Source organism: Ilyonectria robusta (genome assembly GCF_021365365.1).
Source record: "Ilyonectria robusta strain PMI_751 chromosome Unknown BGZ61scaffold_3, whole genome shotgun sequence".
In the NCBI taxonomy this organism is placed as follows: Eukaryota; Fungi; Ascomycota; class Sordariomycetes; order Hypocreales; family Nectriaceae; genus Ilyonectria; species Ilyonectria robusta.
Genome location: NW_025764437.1, coordinates 1,811,102 through 1,827,740, shown reverse-complemented (window position 1 = coordinate 1,827,740; position 16,639 = coordinate 1,811,102). Strand labels below are relative to the sequence as shown.

The window sequence follows — 16,639 nt, the reverse complement described above, 5'->3', positions numbered from 1 at the left end:
TTGAACTCAATTATCAGTCACCCTCAAACACCTTGACGACACATTACCCTAGCGATGGCTTTCTCTCCTTTTCCAACTGCAATAGTTGGGCACAACCGTCATGAATCTTCACACTATACAGAGGGATCGAATTCTCGCATTATGAAACGGCATTTTTATTTTATTTTCCACGCGCATCGAATACACGCTCAAAGGAGAGGGAATGGAGAGGAGAAAGGAGAGGCAGGATGGAGACGTGTTGGAACACGTCGAGGATGATGAAAGCTATATATACCCTAGCCGGAGTACGCAGGAACGCCACGTCTCCGCATGTGCCGAACAGGGTTCAAGGATAGCATGGGATGAATTGTTGATTTTGGGACGCCTTGTTTATTTGTAAGACGGGAGGTTTTTGTAACTTGCATTTGGGCTGGAAAATTCGGGCTTCAGCTGGAAACGGAGGGAGCGGTGGAGTTTGGTGGTTATGGACCTCTTCGATAGTTGGACGGTGCAATGAAATATTTGTTCCGCCCAATTCTTTGAACTTGATTCGTGACATTTATTCGTATCTGTCGTGATCGACTCTACACGCTACCTCCTTAGTTTATACACCCTATATTGGGGAGCTTATATTCATGCGTACGGGGTGCCCCGCTCAGTGTGAGGGGATACTATAAGAATGATCCCTTTTGAAACCTCCCTCCAAAGTTTGCTGCCTTTGTCATTAGTTCCTTCCTCTGTGCCGTCCCAATCTTCCCACCCAGCGCCATGTCCTTTTCTCGGTCAAATGCCCTCTTACTCGGGTCGTCATCCTCCTCAACCTTCTCCCCTGCCTTCTCTCTACGGCCCTGGTGCTCGTCGTAGAGACTCTTGCCCCGCTGTGCCGCGATGTTGGCTGCAATTCGGCATTGGCGTTCCTCCTCCTCCTTGGACTGTGTTGATCCAACAGCCGCCTCCTGGGTCTTGTCCTCGCGACCTAGCACTGAGTCTTGGAGGCGCTTGAGCTTCTCTTCGGGTGTTTCAGTCCAAATCGAGGAGACTGCAGAGGGGCCAGAGGAGGAGGCAGGCTTGGAGGCGAACTTGCGGTTGCGCATGCGTGTTGGGTCGCGCTCGGCGTAGCCAGATGAAGTCGGGGGCGCAAGCATCCACTCATCGCGCTGAGGTTGCGCTTCTGCCACGGGCAATTGGGGGCCTACTACGCGCTTGTTGGCATTTGGGGCGCCGGGGAGCGCCGGACCGTAGTCATCTTCTGAATCTGAGGACGAGTCGGCGTCGTCTTCGGGTCGGGTGGAGAGTTTCGCGGGGGGCAGAGCCGGGCCGACGCTCCGTTTAGGAGGTGCCGGACCGGTGTCTGAGTCGGAGTCGGCGTCGAGATCGATCTCGTCCTGGTTGTTGCTAGGCGGTAGTGATGGTCCGGCGGCAGGTCTTGGGGCTGCGGGTGCGCTAGGGCCGTAGTCGTCGTCTGAGTCGTCGAGGTCGATCTCGTCTCTGTTCTTGGATGGAGACTCACTCCGTCGGAGTTTGCTCGGTGGCGACGCCTGCGACTCGGGCGTGCGCTTTCGCTTCGATAAAGACGGTGGGAGTTGGGGTCCAATTGAAGACATGATGGCGGTCAGTTGCAGAGTCGTCCCGCCAGCAGCTCTAAAGACAAGACCGTTCGTTCACGTGGTTGTGGTTGGAGCAGTTCGCGGTGGGACCTGCGCTTGCGACGCTCTAAAGACGTCACTGCACAGGGAAATCGCAAGGTTGGGTTGGGTCGGAGAATCCTCGGCCCGCCCCGTTCGTTGCTGCGCCGCCTTCTAAGGCAGCGGGAGATGGGGTGCATGGTACGAACCACGAAGCTCGACCCAGCTTTCACGACGCCATCGCATCGCCAATTTCGGGATTTTCGGATGTTTTGAGCGGCAGCTTTGAGGCGGAGAAGCAAGACATCACACGCAGTTGTCCCTTTTCATCCTTCGAGACGCCTACGAGCTTGACGAGGTGCCTCGCGAACCCGCCGTCGCCTAGACCCGAACGAGAGCTCCATACACTGTTGCTCCATCGCAATCACAAGCTTCCTGTGATCCTTAGCTTTGCCAGGCCATGACCCCGACGCGGTAGTGCTTGCGCATGCAGTGATGGAAGCCACGGCGCAATGGATCCAGAAGACTTGTCTCTCACGGGGGACGCGGGCTCCGACGATGGCGACACGATAAAGGATGTCTTGGAGGGGGCTGGTGGTGTTGGTCCGTTCGACTCCCACGACGAGGACTCGCCCGATGATCACCCAACACCCATCGAGATGAGCAACGGTACGGTGACGAACCGATACCGCGAGATTATGCAACAACAACACCTCGACAATTCAGATGTTAGCTCTTTGGCGGGAAGCGATGTGCATGGCCTGCCAAAGAGGGCCGGTAGTCCCATGGAATCCCTCATGTCTGGGCCGGATGATTCGCCTTCCATCCAGGTAAGACGAGGCACTTTCTCACTACCCCTGACACCTCTAACACGATATAGGGCTCCTTCATATCTTCTCCTGGGAGCAGTGTACTCCCCTCCGTCGCCTCCCGCCCTGGCTTGAGCAGCCCTACGCCCTCGTTCCGCCCCTTCGATCGTCGATTCCAATCCCGCATCTCCTCCCCGGGCATCCACACACCTCGATCGGCCTCCCCGGCCTTCCTCGCTACACATAGCCGCAATGTGTCGCTCAGCTCGCAATTCTTCCTCGACCAGGCCGATACAGACACCCAGACGCCGCCATGGGAGGTGGTCCGGTGGACACGCCTACGCAAGCTCAATGGGCAGGCCTTTTCGGAGGTAGGGAAGCGCAACTTTGGGTCCCCGACCTGTTTGGCGGTGTCGGCGACAATTGTGGTGGGAACCTCGAAGGGAATAATATTAATTTTCGACTATAACCAAAATCTCAAGATGATTATTGGACCAGGAACAAAAGGTGAGCTTCATGGTGGATCGGAGAGTGCCAGAGCTGATCTTTCAAAGCTGTCGAATGCGGTCCAATCACTGCAGTTGCTATATCTGCCGATCACTCAACAATCGCCGGAGGACATGCGAATGGTTACATCTTTACCTGGGACACGAACCGAGCGTCAAGACCGTTCTTAACGATACCACACCTTGACCCTTCACAACTGAAGAATAGGATATCCGACGGACATGTTCCAGATGTTGCAATCACCCACCTTGGGTTCCTCGGAACTCGACACACTGCTTTGGTTTCGGCAGATGACAAGGGAATGGCATTCTCTCACCTCGCCACCAGGGGTACTGGAGCACTGGGAAGATCCGTCAAGACACACCGGATTCTAGGTCGATATCCAGATGCGCCAACACCTGCAGGCAAAACAGTCAAGCCTAGCACTGTCCTTGCCTTTGCTCCTTTGCCACTGGGGAATGTTGAGCGGTCAACTGATGGTCTCGGCTTGACGGCTATGTTGACCCCGTATCTTCTGGTGATTGTGTCAACAACGCCTGTTGCCCAGACCCAGCACAAGTCTGCGCGACCAAAGGACGTACCCGCTCACAGCGCCATGACCGGATGTTTGGCATGGTTCCCTGCTGTCCAGCTCAAGGTCCCGGACCCGCACACAGGGAGCGACATCTCGAAGGTGAAGCTGGCGTATTGCTGGTCAAATGTTCTGACGGTGTTGGACGTCGACGAGATTCCTCGCGATGATAAAGATCAGCCGCCTTCGTTCAGGTTTAAGGCCCGAAACAGATGGAAATGCGAGGAAGCCATTGTTGCTGTTCAGTGGCTGAGTCGCTCGGTCCTCGCCGTTCTAACCATTTCCCAGAGACTGATTGTCCTCGAGGACAGAACTATGCGCATGACGGAGGCTTTCGATCTCTTGCAAAAGTACATATACCATACCGACTTATTTTCGAAGCAACTACACTCCCTCGTGGAACAATTGGACGAGAATGATGCGTCCATGCACGGAGTGGTTGCGGATGCTTTTTACATGAGCTTCAAGGCCTACAAGGGGAGAATATTCATTCTGGGCTTCAATGAGGTTTCCATCGGCGCACTGTCAAACTGGGCAGACAGGTTGATTGCAATGATGGAAAATGGCGACTACATAGGAGCCATCCAGCTGGCAACTTCTTATTACACGGGAGATGCCGACAAGCTCACAGTCGGATTACCGGAAGACACAAACCTCCGACACACGATGGTTCGAGACAAAATTATGGAAATCATCAGCGCTTCACTGAAGTACGCCTTTGGACAACGCGAAAAGAACCAGGAAAATGCCGACGATGATCACATGAAGCAGCTGGCAGAGACATGCTTCGGGGCATGCCTGAGTATCGACAACACCGATTTCCTATTTGAGGACATGTATGAATGGTACGACGATGCTGACATCAGTGGGATTTTCCTCGAGTGCCTCGAACCCTACATTCTAGAGAGGACTGTTTCCATAGTGCCTCCCACCGTTGTCAAAGACATGGTTGCACACTATGTGGCTCGAGGATGGGAGAGCCGACTCGAGGAGATGATCTGCCATATGGAGACTGCGACGCTTGATCTGGATCAGATTACTCTGCTATGCAAGCAGCACAGTCTATACGACGCGCTCATCTACGTCTGGAACCAGGCCTTAAACGACTACATCACCCCCATGATCGACTTGCTCTCCCTCCTGATTCCCCTGATGGCAAATGGGGACTTTGTGGCTGGTAACATGGCGGACGACTTTTACAGCATCAGCGCTCTCAAGATCTTCCCCTATCTGTCCTACACCCTGACTGGAAGAATTTATCCGAATGGAGAGATATTGGACGACGACGTGGCAATCAAAGCCAAAGCCGAGATCTACTGGTTCCTATTCTCAGGGAAAACCATCGCTTGGCCCAAAGATAGCGGCGATGAGTTCCTCATCATGCCTGGCGCCGAGACTCAGCCTGCATTCCCATATCTGCGCCTGATTCTCAAGTTCGATGCGCCTAGCTTCCTAAGCGCCTTGAACGAGGCCTTTGAGGATCCATTCCTGAACGACTCCCCTGACCAGCAACACGTTAATGGTGGAGCCAGAGGCGAGTTGCCCGAAGAGCAGATATTTGGGCTCACCATCAACCGCCAGTACATCCTGTCAATCCTGCTTGATGTCATGAACACCAATGAATTTGCCGCCGAGGATACCATTTACCTCGACATGTTCATTGCGCGAAATCTGCCAAAGTTCCCCCAGTATCTTCTCTTCTCGGGTACGACACTGTCCAAGGTTCTTACTGGGCTTTGTAACTACCCCGGTGTTGATCTTGCAGAGGATGCACAGCTCAGTGCCGAGTATCTCCTGTCTGTTTATCAACCTTCCGACATGCCTGCGTTGATGCCTCTGTTCAAGAGTGCAGGTTTCTATCGCATCTTGAAGCGCATTTACAAGGCTGATAAACAATATGGAAACCTGGTGCAGTCTTACTTTGAAGACCCAGAAGACCAGGAGATGGTGTTCGAATGCATCGCCAATTGTTTACGCCCACATACTGAACTGAGCAATCGCCAGCTTCACGATGTTTTGGGCGTCGTCAGAGAACATGCTCGCGATTTGCTTGAGCTCGACGCCGAGCAGGCAGCTCACATTTTCGGCACACAGGATAAGGCGCTGCACCAGCATATTCTCGACTCGGCGGAGGATGCGCCAGATTTGCAGCACGCATACCTAAAGACATTACTGGAGCCGAAGGAAGCCTCGCACGAGGACAATCCCGTGTCTGAGAGGGACCTGGTCGAGCGCTACGTTCAGTTGATGTGCAAGTTTGAGCCGGCACACGTTTCTGACTACGTTGGTTTGGTCCAGTCTGTTGATCTGAGACTTGAGAAACTCATCCCTACGATGGAGGAGACAGGAGTCATTGATGCAGCAGTCGTCCTGATGGCTCGCGAGGGTCAAATCAAAGATGCAATGGACCGCCTCGTCAAGCATCTTGGCACTTTGGAGTCGGCCATGCAAGGTCTCCTAGCGGGGGCGGAGGAACAAGACCACGCATTGGATTTGCAATTTGCGGCGGAGGATTTACTCCAGGCCCTTCAGAAGTACGTCCATGTCGGCATATGGCTCTGCCAGGGACAAACGAAGTCATCCAAGAGGACAAATGTCGTGCAGAAGAAGCAAAAGTCTGCCGCCGAGGTATTGTCGCCCGATGAAGCGCTCTGGCTGAGCTTGATAGAGGCTTGTGTTCGGATCACGCGAAAGCTCTCACCGGAAATTATCTCTGCAATCGATCACGCCAACAATGCGGAGGACTTGGATGAGGAGAAGCTCCTTGCTCTCCTGCGCTCCCTGGTTCAGCACACTTTCACAGCGCTGCTAACGGCAACATCCAGCCAAATGTCAGGGCAGGCGGGAGGGCGTCTTCTGACAAATGCTGGGGCAAACTTGTCATTCCTCCGCGTGTTGCGGGCGTTCCTAACACAGGCCGCTGCATCCTCGCCCAACCTGGCGGATCTCAGAGGAGTGTTGGCCTCGATCTTCTCAGCATATGCGTATGAAGAGTCGATCTTGCGGTTGTCGAACAGGTTGCTAGAACGCAGCCTCTTTGTCAATGTCAAGCAGTCAGTTGAGCTCCGGCAACGAGGATGGCGTCCCCGAGGATCAACGTGCGAGGCATGCAGTCGTCGGGTCTGGGGTCCGGGCGTGGCTGGCGGATCAGTATTTGAGGCATGGGAAGACAAGCAGCTCCTTGAGGACAAGAGAAGGAAAGAAAGAAAGGCTGATAATGCGGAGCGTGCCAAGGGGAGTGATGGAGAATCGGACATGAGAGCCAAAGGGAAGGGGGTGGACATGCGACCTTCGAGCATGCTGATTGAGCCAACCGGTGGCACAAACGGCAACGGCAACGGCAGCGACAAACCACTTGGGCCGCTGGTCGTACTAGCGTGTCGACACATTTATCACCAGAGCTGTCTGGATGCACTGCAGGAGCGCCAGGAGAACGGAGTAACCGGGCGAGAGCGAGATTATAGATGCCCTATTGATGGGTGAAGGGAGGAGGCTCCTGTACACAGTTGTATGGCATAGAGGAGATTATTAATGATGATGATTTTCTTACAATCTGACAAATAGAAGAGGGCATAAACATAAAGCATGGGTGCAAAATCCTGTCATAATTGGAAGTATATTAGCGACTATGGATGAGGAAATTAGTCGTGAGGATTGATATGTCAAGCAAAAAAGAAGGTCTAGATGGGGATTGTGATTATTATTAAGATGCAGGCATCAAACATGGACTATTCTTCAAGAAAACGAAAATTGCTTGAAGGCCGTGGATTCTCGCGCATCCATTGAAAGTCGTGGATACTCACGTATCCATTGAAAGCCGGCGCAGTGGATTCTCGCGTATCCACGCGGCTATAACAACCCGCTGGAATAAAGGTTTTAGGGCGGGCAGTTAAGGTTGGGACGCGCTAAAACCACTAAACGCCTTTACCCAAGGAATTCCGCCCGCCATGATGCATCCCGCATCTTGGCTTCTTGGCCATGCTCTCCACCACTCCAACTTCACTCCCCGTTGCAGCTTTGCGACAACGCACACGCCGGCGCCGCAATGTCGGTCACCTCAGACGACGAGGACGAAATCCTCTCCGACAACCAGTCCGTCAGCTCCTCCGGCGATGACTCCCCGCCGCTCCCACCGTCACAGAATTTCTTCGCGCCGCCATTCTACGGGCGTCCGCCTACGCCGCTGCCTCCGTCGCCGTCGCTCACTTCTCTCCTGCGCCCATCGCGGCCCACGACTCCCGATGCCTCCGACGAAGATACCCTCGCGCCCGTCCCGCGTGCGGCGCCAAAGGTCCCCACGTACGAGTACTACGGCTTCGTCCTGTACCTCTTCAGCAGCCTGACCTTCCTCGTCTACCTCCTCTGGGGCTACCTCCCGTCGGCCTTCCTACGCGCCCTAGGCATCGACGCCTACTTCTACCCCAACCGCTGGTGGGCGCTCGCCATCCCGGCCTTCATCGTCATGTCGGTCTTCTACATCTACGTGGCGCTGGCGGCCTACAACACCGAGATCCTGACGCTGCCGCTGGCGAACGTCGAGACCATTGTCGACGGTGCGGGCCACCTGGCCGAGATTGACACCAAGGGGCGAATGCGCGGGGGCCGCAACCGCGAGAGCAAGGTCGAGGGCAATGGAAGGCTGCGGTGGCGCGAGGTTTGGAATGAGGGCACGGATGCCGTCATGGACATTCCCCTGGCGGGAGTTTGTGAGGTGCTCTACGGAGAGGGCAGGGAGTATTACGATGAAGGAGAAGAGGACTCCTGATGAATCATGGCGCATATGGTCAAAAACATACACTGCAAGGCATGGCGTTTGGGATGTTGTGATTATCAAGGGAGAGCATAAGACTCGGCACAGAAGTCTGGTAACGACAGTCATGTATCAAGAACCAATTAACGGATTAGAAAGAATTAATCGAGTCAACCATAGCTCTTGATTACTCGGCTCAGAAATGCCCCCAACTATGTCATTTGCGCCTAATTTACATACTTTCTTCATGAAAAGCTAACAGTACCCGTTGTTGATAAACAGAGGTAGGAAACATGCGGAACCTGCTCCACAGCGTGTTCTTTCAAATGTTGCATGTCGGATATTCTCCACTACAATAATAAAGTGACAACATCTACAAATAGGTACCATACTATGTCCAATAATCACATGTCAAATTATTTTGTGTCAGCATTAAACAGGTATACCTAGCCAAGCGTGTAGATCAAGCACAGTGATGTTTGTCCATGTCAATTCGATGATGCTATAAATAGAAATTTCCTGTACTTTCTCAGGAATATCACATACACACGCAAGTCCCAAACATACCTACACACAAGTCCCAGCGAAATACCATCCCTGTCTTGAGCGATGTATTCCCGTCGCATTACCCGTCGCATTACCAAGTATACATCGTCTATCTGTCTAGGAGTTCTATAGGCCTAGATATAGGTAAGATAGCGTATAAAGAATAAATAAATTGTCTATCTGTCCCGTCACGCAAGGACTAACGCTCCTCGGATTGAAATTAAATTGGAATTTATCGTTTGTCTAATTATCTACCAGGCCTGGGAAAGCGCCATCCATCCTGTTCCGAGTAACATTCGTATTCCGTCACGAAGCAAAAAGAGTCTCAAAAAATCTCAAGGTCGTTATCATCACCTTCGTATTCTCCGCCACCCTCATTCTGGTCATCGCTGAGAGGGCTGATTGAGATCTCGAAATGAAGAGTTTTGGTGGTGGCATGATTACGGCGAGCATCCATAATCTTGCGGCGAAAATGAAATTTCATGCTCTCAAACTCGTCCTCGTCGCCGAGGAGAACCTCGCTCTCAAACCTTCTCCCAGGTGCTTGCAGGGCAAAATGTAGACCTTGGAAGTTGCTTTTTAGAGGAAGTTCCGTGACAAGATCCGCAAGTGACTTCGTTTGAAAACTGCCTTTAGGACTCCAGATTTTGCTCAAAGTCGGTGAAACATTGACGCTGAAGATGACATTGACTTTTGGCAAAGTCGGCTGCTGTTTTGATGGCTCATTCTCAGACTTGGGCTCATGCTCGGGCTGTAATTTTGGTGCGGGCTTGGGGACGAAACCGCTGTCTAACACTTTTGGCGGAGGCGGGGGATCCTGATTGATTGACTCTGTGGTGTGTGCATCATTCTCTATGGTGTTTCGCAGCAGTTCTTCCGGAGCACTTGGGCGTGGAGTCGCTGATTCTGCCCCCATGTTGATGCCATGCGAATCGTTCAGGCTTAAGACAGATGCCGTAGCTGTAGGGGAGAGCTGAGACTCTATGGCCTCGTTGTAGGCAGATCCAGTAACGAATCCTTCTTTATGTGGCGGGTTTCGCCGCCGAGGAGAAATCACCCGTGATGAGGCAATGGCAGACGAGGCATGGTTGGTGGTATGATATGTGCCGACTGGCCTCGGGACGTCATTTTGGGATCGAGGCCGTTTCGTCTGAGGCGCCTCCTCGTCGCGTGCATGTGGAGTAGGGCGTTTGTTGAGACGATATGCCTGATATTCAATTAGAAACATCGCCATGAAAAGAAACGTGGTTGACGAACTCGTTCGATAGCGAGAGGGACATCCGATTCAGGACTGTTTGGACCGTCGAATGGGTCGTACATTGGTGCCATTGGCGCCACTTGTGAACTTGCCCTTGGTTCTCCAGCTTCCTCATGCGTACTCGGCTTATGGTTACCGAAAAGCTCAGTTGAAAGAGGTGGGAAGGATTGGGAAGTGTACGGCGGTTCGGGTGTAGACGTGGTAGCATCGTCCCTAACAAAGCATGAGCAGTTGACACAATGCATTCTAGTCGCCCGTATTGGCTTACCAGACAGATTTATCGGGCTTTGTTTCCGCAACATCATCGCCATTGAGCGTGAAGCTATCGACGTCAATTGCGTACTCGGCGCTGTGGCCCCTCAAAACATGATTGAAATCAGTCTGCTGTTGGGGCCCCGTGGAATTTGGTTGCTCCCTCGTGTGACAGGCTGGGCTGGATCGTTCTGGCAGCTGAGGGTCGGCAACGGCTCGATTATTCCCCTTCCATTTGTGTTGCTGGTTGATCTTGAAGAATAGTTGCACCATAATGTTTCTTATCCTAGAGTAGGCCCGCGTTAGTGATGGTCTAGATGAAGTTTCACGGAGCGTCCCTACCGCCGGGGTTCCTTAGAATACTGCAGTTTGCCATGGTTTGGTGCCGCAGGGTCATCGGGCCAAAAAAATGCTCCCTTCGCATCTTGATCTAAGAACTGCGACGCCATCTCCAACAAACCAGCTTGGTGAGGACGGTATTTCCATTTGAGTAGATCCGGGCCAGAAATGCCTTTCCGAGACACAAATGTAAACATATATGCTCGTACAGTATTGTAGAACACAATGTCCCGTCGTTCGCGAGCATGCCCATAGTCGAGCTCTTTGCGGAGCTCCGTGATGCTGGGAATGTTGGTTACCTTCATCCTGTTGAATGAAAGATATGTCGAAGGGCCCGGTGGGTGAGCGCCGCTTGATTCACCAGCCTCCATGGTGTATTAAGTGAGGGGAATCTTGTGGAAAGAAGAAATCCGAGAGGAAATGGGGTCGCCGTTGACTACCAACGGAGCAGGAGTCACACTTGTCCAAGGAGCATCGGACATGACCGACCAGGAGGCAGTGCTAGAGCATGAAATGGCCCCCAAAATGGCAGAATCAAGCCGGATAGTCAGCTGGTGAAAAAACTCTGATAATGATGCCTGCCGGGCCTGGGCGAAGTGGAAAAAAGGAGGGCGATAGAGGAGGGCGATTACGACGCGCGCAGACATGATCTTCATCAGCTGAAAATGCAGACGCACCAACCCAACATCGAAGGTTACGTGTATCTTTCATTCTTTCTTTTGATGCATTTGTACGTGTGCAGATAAAAGTAGCCCTTAAAGCCTGGCAATGGACGTTTATACCGCCAGAAAGTGTTGTGACCGCATCACGCTCCAATTTCCCACGTTTCTTTGCGGGTTTTTGGTGGCGACTTGTCCACAGCTTTAATCCTGTATTTAAATGCCTCTCTACCCATGCGGGGTTGCCTAGAGGGCATTCTGGAGGGCCGATGGGCGAGTTGCTGGAACCAACAGTCGGCAACAGGTCAATTTTGGGGTGTGGCTTGTCACAGCCAGGGGTGGGTTCCTACCCACACCAAACTGCTGCGGTCTCTCAGGAAGTCGAGAATTGCGGTGAGGTCTATTGATTGCGCTCTCTTGGATTCTCTGGGTTTCCTTTTTGCGCAGGTGGGAAGCTGGTGTCTGAGTTGAGGGTTGCGTTTACTCTCGGATTCTGTGTGAGGTGTGCGCAGGCGTGCGGTCAGGATGTAGGCAACTAGGGGAAATCTTGCTCAAATCAATCCTCCGGCTCAAACTACATCCTTCGTCTAGGGGCTTTACCGCTCCTTTCTTTCTTCGAGTGGTTGCTACCTGATGTCCAGAACTACACATGGCGGGATTTTCCAGACAGGACCACCGTGCTGGAACTCGCACGAGGTTGTCAATTCAGGAGCCAAAAAGAACTTGTCCCCTAGTAACTTAGAAGCTAGTGACTACCTAGTAGATTCAATGTCATGGATCTGGCAATGCCAAGTTCTCCCAAGGCAGATCAAGACACCTTCGCTATTAACTCTGCCACATTGGCTCCCTCCCGACACCACGGATATCGCCTAAGAAGAGCGAGGAGTTGCCGCTCGGGGGAGGGGTGGTTTTGTGTTATGTGGGAATGCCTGCACGACTCCCAAAATAGCTCTGCGCGGAAACAGTTCCCCGTTAGTTTGGCTGTTGGCCCATTCAGTGACCCTAAGCGCTTCGCGCAGACTCACCAGCGGCTCACCGCAGAACCACAGGTACCATTCGAATAAAAAGGATCAAATGAATATTAGCTATCATCTCAAGAAAAACCCCAAAAGAAGAGCGGGAAAATGCTCCCAGTCGTGGTAGTTGCGGTGTCTCGACACTCCTCTCACGCAAACAGCGTTGCCGACCAACAACGCACCCACGGGAGCCGGATTTGGACTGAGTGCCGACCAGGGATGCCTCGACCTCTCCTCCCTCTAGTTAAGTTTCATGCTTGGCCTTCTCTTATCAAGTGTTCGTCACTCTAACGTCAGTATGCCTCGTTGTTTCACCCCCACCGGTTGCCTTACACGCCCCCCCCTTTGGCCTTTGCCCTCTCATAACTACACACTAGGGTTTTCAGAGTGGTTCGCCAGTATACGGGTATAAATAGTCGGGATTGAACCTTGGAGTTCCCCAGGACATTCTCAGGACTTCCAGATTACCCAAGCCCAAATTCCAACCCATCACATCTCTCCTCACCCACCATGGTATCCAAATCGCCACGCGGACCAAACTGGAGTTGCAAGAGGGTATTCGGTACACCCGTCAATGATGTACCAAAACTTACGGAACTGCGCAAACGGCTTGGTTGCTCGAGTGCGGGCCGTCGGCTGGATGCGCATTTGTACACCATCATCTGCGAATACTCGTCCAAGTTCACATCCAGCAATGGTCTCACCGGCCACGAGCTTAGCAAATGGACAGACGAAACTCATCAAGCGGCCTTGCTTGAGATCTCAAGTCAGTTCCTTAAACGAGACGGCAATGGGCCGCGTTTCTGGCCTAGTGATCCGGCATCCCCAGAATACCGTCGGCTTCAATACTCTAAATCTGCAGATGCTGGTCTGTGAGTGCCTCTCTATGTCCTGTGTCTTAATCATTCATTTTCTAACAATGGGTCCATTCAGCATAAAGCGACACATAACGCAACTATTTTGGAGACTCGGTCAGCAGAATCCCAAACCTCGACCTCAGACCGTCGGCAATCGCTCGGACCAAACCGCTGCAGGACAGAATAATATCCAGACAACTCTCGAGAGAGGCCAGAGCCCCGAAAACCCCATTTATCTTGACGAGCCATCACTTTTTGTGTCCCCCTCTCCGGCCTTTTCTCCAATCATCGCTCCTAGGTTCGTTCGACATCCTCAAACTTGAGTCTTGAATAGTCGTTGACCTTTCTTTAGAGCCACAGCATCGACCGCCGCCCATCCGCAGCCCACACCTCTCTCGTTGCAAACATTCTCCGAGGCCCCGATCGACGATTTACACATGCGAGGTGAACAGGAAGGACCAACCACAGTGGGAAGCAATGCAAGGAGTCGGCCCATGGCACCATTGGCACCCATGACAGAGGATCTACTTGATGGGCCATTCGCTTCAGGCATAGCCACTACTGGTGCGCAGGTTAGTCTATTCATGTTCATAAGTCGTCGATTCAGAGTAGTACTAACGAGCCACAGAGTCGGCGCAACGGTAAACGCCCTGTCACTCAACTCGAAAGTGGCCATGAGACTTCTCAAGCAAAACGACCAAGACAGCAACAGTGCGGCCCTCAGATCTCCAGGGATAATCATGATGATGTCGACCCATTTGCCGATTTTCCCACCAGCTCATTGTTCTCCCCGTCGCGTCCCCGGAGGCCGCCTCAACGTGATGGCTATGTTACTGGAGAGGCGTTTCTGAGAGCCACTTCCATCGATGTCGAGTCTGCCGATGAGCAGTGCGCAGATGATGGCTCTAGCCCGGGATCTCACCTTCCCACTCCTCCGCCTGGTACCCGAAGGCAGGATACTGTCGGTACTGTAGGCAGACCGGATGGAGGTTGTTTCGGTGAAGACATTGTGTCGTCAATTGAGCGTCCAGAAGAGAGACCCTCGGCAGCTCCAACAGCTCCCCAGGAGCGTGATCAAGAACCACTGGGTGCGCTCACTCCCGAACCTGAGGCCGACGAAGTTCTGCCGCCACTGTCGCAGGAAGTCCCAGAACCGAGGCCAGAGTCTGGCCGTGAGCGCGATCTGGCAGTCGAGTCAGATTCTTCTCCGAAGAATGTACCTCAGAATGCTCCTTGCAAAGCCCTGGAGCCCGCAGCAGAGCATAGGATCGATCCTGGCGTCAACTCTCGCCCCTCCAGGCAAGGACAGAGCCAACTTCCAAAAACCAGCTTCACATACAGCGTAATGGTTTCGCGAGGTCTCAACCGGACCTTGAACATTCAGGGCGGGTTTAAGCAAAACTCGCTGAAAGATCTCTTGGAGAAATTACCCATACGAGATATATATTTCGGTTTAGATTTCGTCTTGAGGACTCCAAAAACACGGTATGTGGATTATGTCCTCCTTGGAGAGGAGCAAAAGTTTAAGGCTCTCAAGGAACGGTTCCGGGGGAAGGTCCAAGAAGCCGTCAAGGACATGTACAAGGACAGGCCCCTGGAATTTGAGATATCCATTGAGCCACGCTGGGTTGAGGATGACGATGTCGAAGATGCTCTTGACTTTTGAATCCTACTCATTCTTATGATGGATGGTGGTTGCGTTCAGGCGGACTGGAATTTCTGTTGGGTTATCTCGTCAATGGATGTGCGAAGAATTAGGATTATCAGATGTAGGCCATCGCCAGGTTCGACATTTCTTTTATTTGGAGCTATCTCTACCGTCCCATTATCAAGAAGTCTGACTTTCGTTGTTTGCAACCCGACTTTTTCCAACTTTCATTTATATACACTATGTTCCATTTTTCTTATAGACAAATTATAACTGAGTTAGTCGCTGAACCGCCTAGCCAAGCTAACATATTAAATAAAAACCCTCGACAACAGTGCCCGTGCGTGTGTCGAGCAAAGTTGGAAAAGGCGGCGGCCACATAGGCATGAATTGAGGCGTGCAGATATCTGCAGTTCTTATTCTGGTGTATTTGCAGACGGGCAGCAAGAAGCGACGCCGATATTCTAGCCCTGGCGCTGAAATCACTGCGATATGTTATTTTCACCTCGCACTCTCTTTTCCTGAACTCGATTGTCGTTTTTTGCAATAAGTTATATTCTGCTTGAAGGGTGTGTTTTAGTTATCGGTGCCTGGGCGGAATTGACCGCCCACAGCTTCAAGGCCACAGACCAGCACACCGCACCATAACGCACAACCCGGTCAGATCTTGCCAGGGGGCGCAAGGCATACTGCCTCATCCCCTTGTAATTTGGGGTCCAAAATAGGTATTTGTCATCGATGGCTCTCCTATTTAAACAGGGAGGGCGGTAAAACTCTTCTTTTCAGATCTCGCAACTCCACAACACTTAGGCATAGACACTCCAACTCCAACAGCCAAGATGCATACCCTAAGCATTTGTGCTGTCTGCCTACTCTTTTCTTTTATCTGTCTCGCTGCCATCTGCATCACTGTTGTTTGTGTTACAAACACTGTATGCCATTACTTCTCAGGTGAAAGGAAATCAACATCATCTATGACAAGAATCATGAGCACTAATTTCCCCAAGGCAAAAACGGACGGACGAACCAAGACGATGACGAGACAGAGAAAATAAGTAAAGGGCTCTTGGTCAGGGCACCTGCGGTGGATATATCAGATATTGTAAGCTCGCTGTGCATAGGGCGTAATGTTTTCAGTTCTGACTTGGCGACTTGCGAACGCTAACACGTATTGCTTGCTAGTCGTTCACTGTGAACACTGCGAATACTGCCCCGGCGAACACTGCTCCAGCGAATACAAATCCCGCACCTGCAAATCGGATACAGACGAGGAGCGCAACGCGACGTGCTATAATATAGGATGCTACAATTTGAGAAGCGTGGTGTGTCTCGTCAGAGCATCACGGATGAAGCTTGATCTTTCTACCGTGTCTTGCTGTTTGCACTTCTTTCTTTCGACTTGAATGCTTTGGTGCGGATTCTTCGTTGCTGGAAAACAAACTCGAAAATAAATTAAAAACGGGTCTCTTTACTTAATTTTACGTCTCATCGTATTTGATTCACATAAATCCTCGTTCCCTTTGCTGATCACGTGGTGTTCGGATTTGCTCCCTTGGTAACACGGCGCTTTAAAACGTCGCGATCGTGAGGAAAACCAGATCAGGGAAGTAGCTTCTGGTACTCGAGATATGGTGCTTGTATCTCCATTTCGATATTCTCGCAGCTGTTATGTTGCACCCAGAATCGAAAAGGTGGCAGGAGACGAATGTGCATCTCTTCGGATCTGGGGATCAGAGTTTTCAGTCTTTTCCAGTCCCTAGTCACGTTGTTCTCTAAAAAGCCTTGCATGGGCAGGGGACAGTTTCATAAATGTGCACAGCCCC

At 52.0% G+C, this 16,639-nt stretch overlaps 7 protein-coding genes across 7 annotated transcripts; 5 read left to right on the top strand and 2 right to left on the bottom strand.

Moving 5' to 3' along the window:
• Positions 1-289: 289 nt before the first annotated feature.
• BGZ61DRAFT_131312 (uncharacterized protein) lies at positions 290-1,679 on the bottom strand. Its single transcript, XM_046237159.1, has one exon. The coding sequence runs from the start codon at positions 1,581-1,583 to the stop codon at positions 651-653; it is 933 nt and encodes a 310-aa protein (XP_046109679.1). The 5' UTR covers positions 1,584-1,679; the 3' UTR covers positions 290-650.
• Positions 1,680-2,263: 584 nt separating this feature from the next.
• Positions 2,264-6,974, top strand: BGZ61DRAFT_473561 (golgi complex component; the record flags this gene model as incomplete). The annotated part of the gene is made up of 3 exons (XM_046248464.1): positions 2,264-2,434; positions 2,485-2,920; positions 2,968-6,974. The coding sequence occupies 3 exons, from the start codon at positions 2,264-2,266 to the stop codon at positions 6,972-6,974; spliced, it is 4,614 nt and encodes a 1,537-aa protein (XP_046109678.1).
• A 386-nt stretch (positions 6,975-7,360) lies between these two features.
• BGZ61DRAFT_443309 (PIG-P-domain-containing protein) lies at positions 7,361-8,469 on the top strand. The gene has a single exon (XM_046244858.1). The coding sequence runs from the start codon at positions 7,537-7,539 to the stop codon at positions 8,254-8,256; it is 720 nt and encodes a 239-aa protein (XP_046109677.1). The 5' UTR covers positions 7,361-7,536; the 3' UTR covers positions 8,257-8,469.
• Positions 8,470-9,112: 643 nt separating this feature from the next.
• On the bottom strand, positions 9,113-11,007 carry BGZ61DRAFT_528156 (uncharacterized protein; the record flags this gene model as incomplete). The annotated part of the gene is made up of 4 exons (XM_046253208.1): positions 9,113-9,994; positions 10,045-10,258; positions 10,314-10,583; positions 10,640-11,007. The coding sequence occupies 4 exons, from the start codon at positions 11,005-11,007 to the stop codon at positions 9,113-9,115; spliced, it is 1,734 nt and encodes a 577-aa protein (XP_046109676.1).
• A 1,814-nt stretch (positions 11,008-12,821) lies between these two features.
• BGZ61DRAFT_473558 (uncharacterized protein) lies at positions 12,822-14,834 on the top strand (the record flags this gene model as incomplete). The annotated part of the gene is made up of 4 exons (XM_046248463.1): positions 12,822-13,183; positions 13,245-13,466; positions 13,521-13,740; positions 13,797-14,834. 4 exons carry the CDS (start codon positions 12,822-12,824, stop codon positions 14,832-14,834), a joined length of 1,842 nt encoding a protein of 613 aa, XP_046109675.1.
• A 407-nt stretch (positions 14,835-15,241) lies between these two features.
• On the top strand, positions 15,242-16,280 carry BGZ61DRAFT_443303 (uncharacterized protein). Its single transcript, XM_046244857.1, has 2 exons — positions 15,242-15,918; positions 15,999-16,280. The coding sequence occupies exon 1, from the start codon at positions 15,656-15,658 to the stop codon at positions 15,869-15,871; it is 216 nt and encodes a 71-aa protein (XP_046109674.1). The 5' UTR covers positions 15,242-15,655; the 3' UTR covers positions 15,872-15,918; positions 15,999-16,280.
• BGZ61DRAFT_131236 (uncharacterized protein) lies at positions 15,792-16,317 on the top strand. The gene has a single exon (XM_046237157.1). The coding sequence runs from the start codon at positions 15,944-15,946 to the stop codon at positions 16,217-16,219; it is 276 nt and encodes a 91-aa protein (XP_046109673.1). The 5' UTR covers positions 15,792-15,943; the 3' UTR covers positions 16,220-16,317.
• Positions 16,318-16,639: the final 322 nt, after the last annotated feature.